This window comes from Penaeus monodon, chromosome 15 (genome assembly GCF_015228065.2).
Source record: "Penaeus monodon isolate SGIC_2016 chromosome 15, NSTDA_Pmon_1, whole genome shotgun sequence".
In the NCBI taxonomy this organism is placed as follows: Eukaryota; Metazoa; Arthropoda; class Malacostraca; order Decapoda; family Penaeidae; genus Penaeus; species Penaeus monodon.
The window spans coordinates 13,591,474-13,591,905 of NC_051400.1; the positions used below are offsets into that span (position 1 = coordinate 13,591,474).

Below are 432 nucleotides of genomic sequence, written 5' to 3' on the forward strand. Positions count from 1 at the left end.
GGAGAGGAAATGTCACAGGATTTACAAATGGAATAACATTGATTTTACCTTTACTTTCTAACAGGTCAATGCTCTATGGAAGCATGGGAGTACAGATTGCAAGAGAGATTTTACGGTCTGTCGACTCAATTGGGCTGGCATGGAATAGTAGAGGGCAGCTTGTAAACCGTTCAGTGTATACAAACAGGTAAATTATATGTGTATACATTAGATGTAGCATATTTTGATAGAACTAAGTATAACAGTATTATAACCAGTAAGGTTCAAGAATTATGTAAAAGGCTTAATTAATTAGTTTTAATAATTTCTGTACGAGGAAGAGAATTTTCCTCATTATCATGTAAATGTCTGGTTACCCATCCCTCAGTACTTTATTTCATAGACACATATTTGACCCTATAAATCGATTCTTTTTTCAATAGTGGTATAGTA

The 432-nt window shown here is 33.6% G+C and overlaps 1 protein-coding gene across 2 annotated transcripts in view; it reads left to right on the forward strand.

The window, feature by feature from the left end:
• Positions 1–432, forward strand: part of LOC119581755 (endothelin-converting enzyme-like 1) — a 21,205-nt gene that overhangs the window by 18,819 nt on the left and 1,954 nt on the right. For both annotated transcript variants that reach the window (XM_037929888.1, XM_037929887.1), the window contains exon 9: positions 62–187. In XM_037929888.1, the coding sequence (XP_037785816.1) occupies positions 62–187 (126 nt within the window). The remainder of the gene's footprint in view (positions 1–61; positions 188–432) is intronic.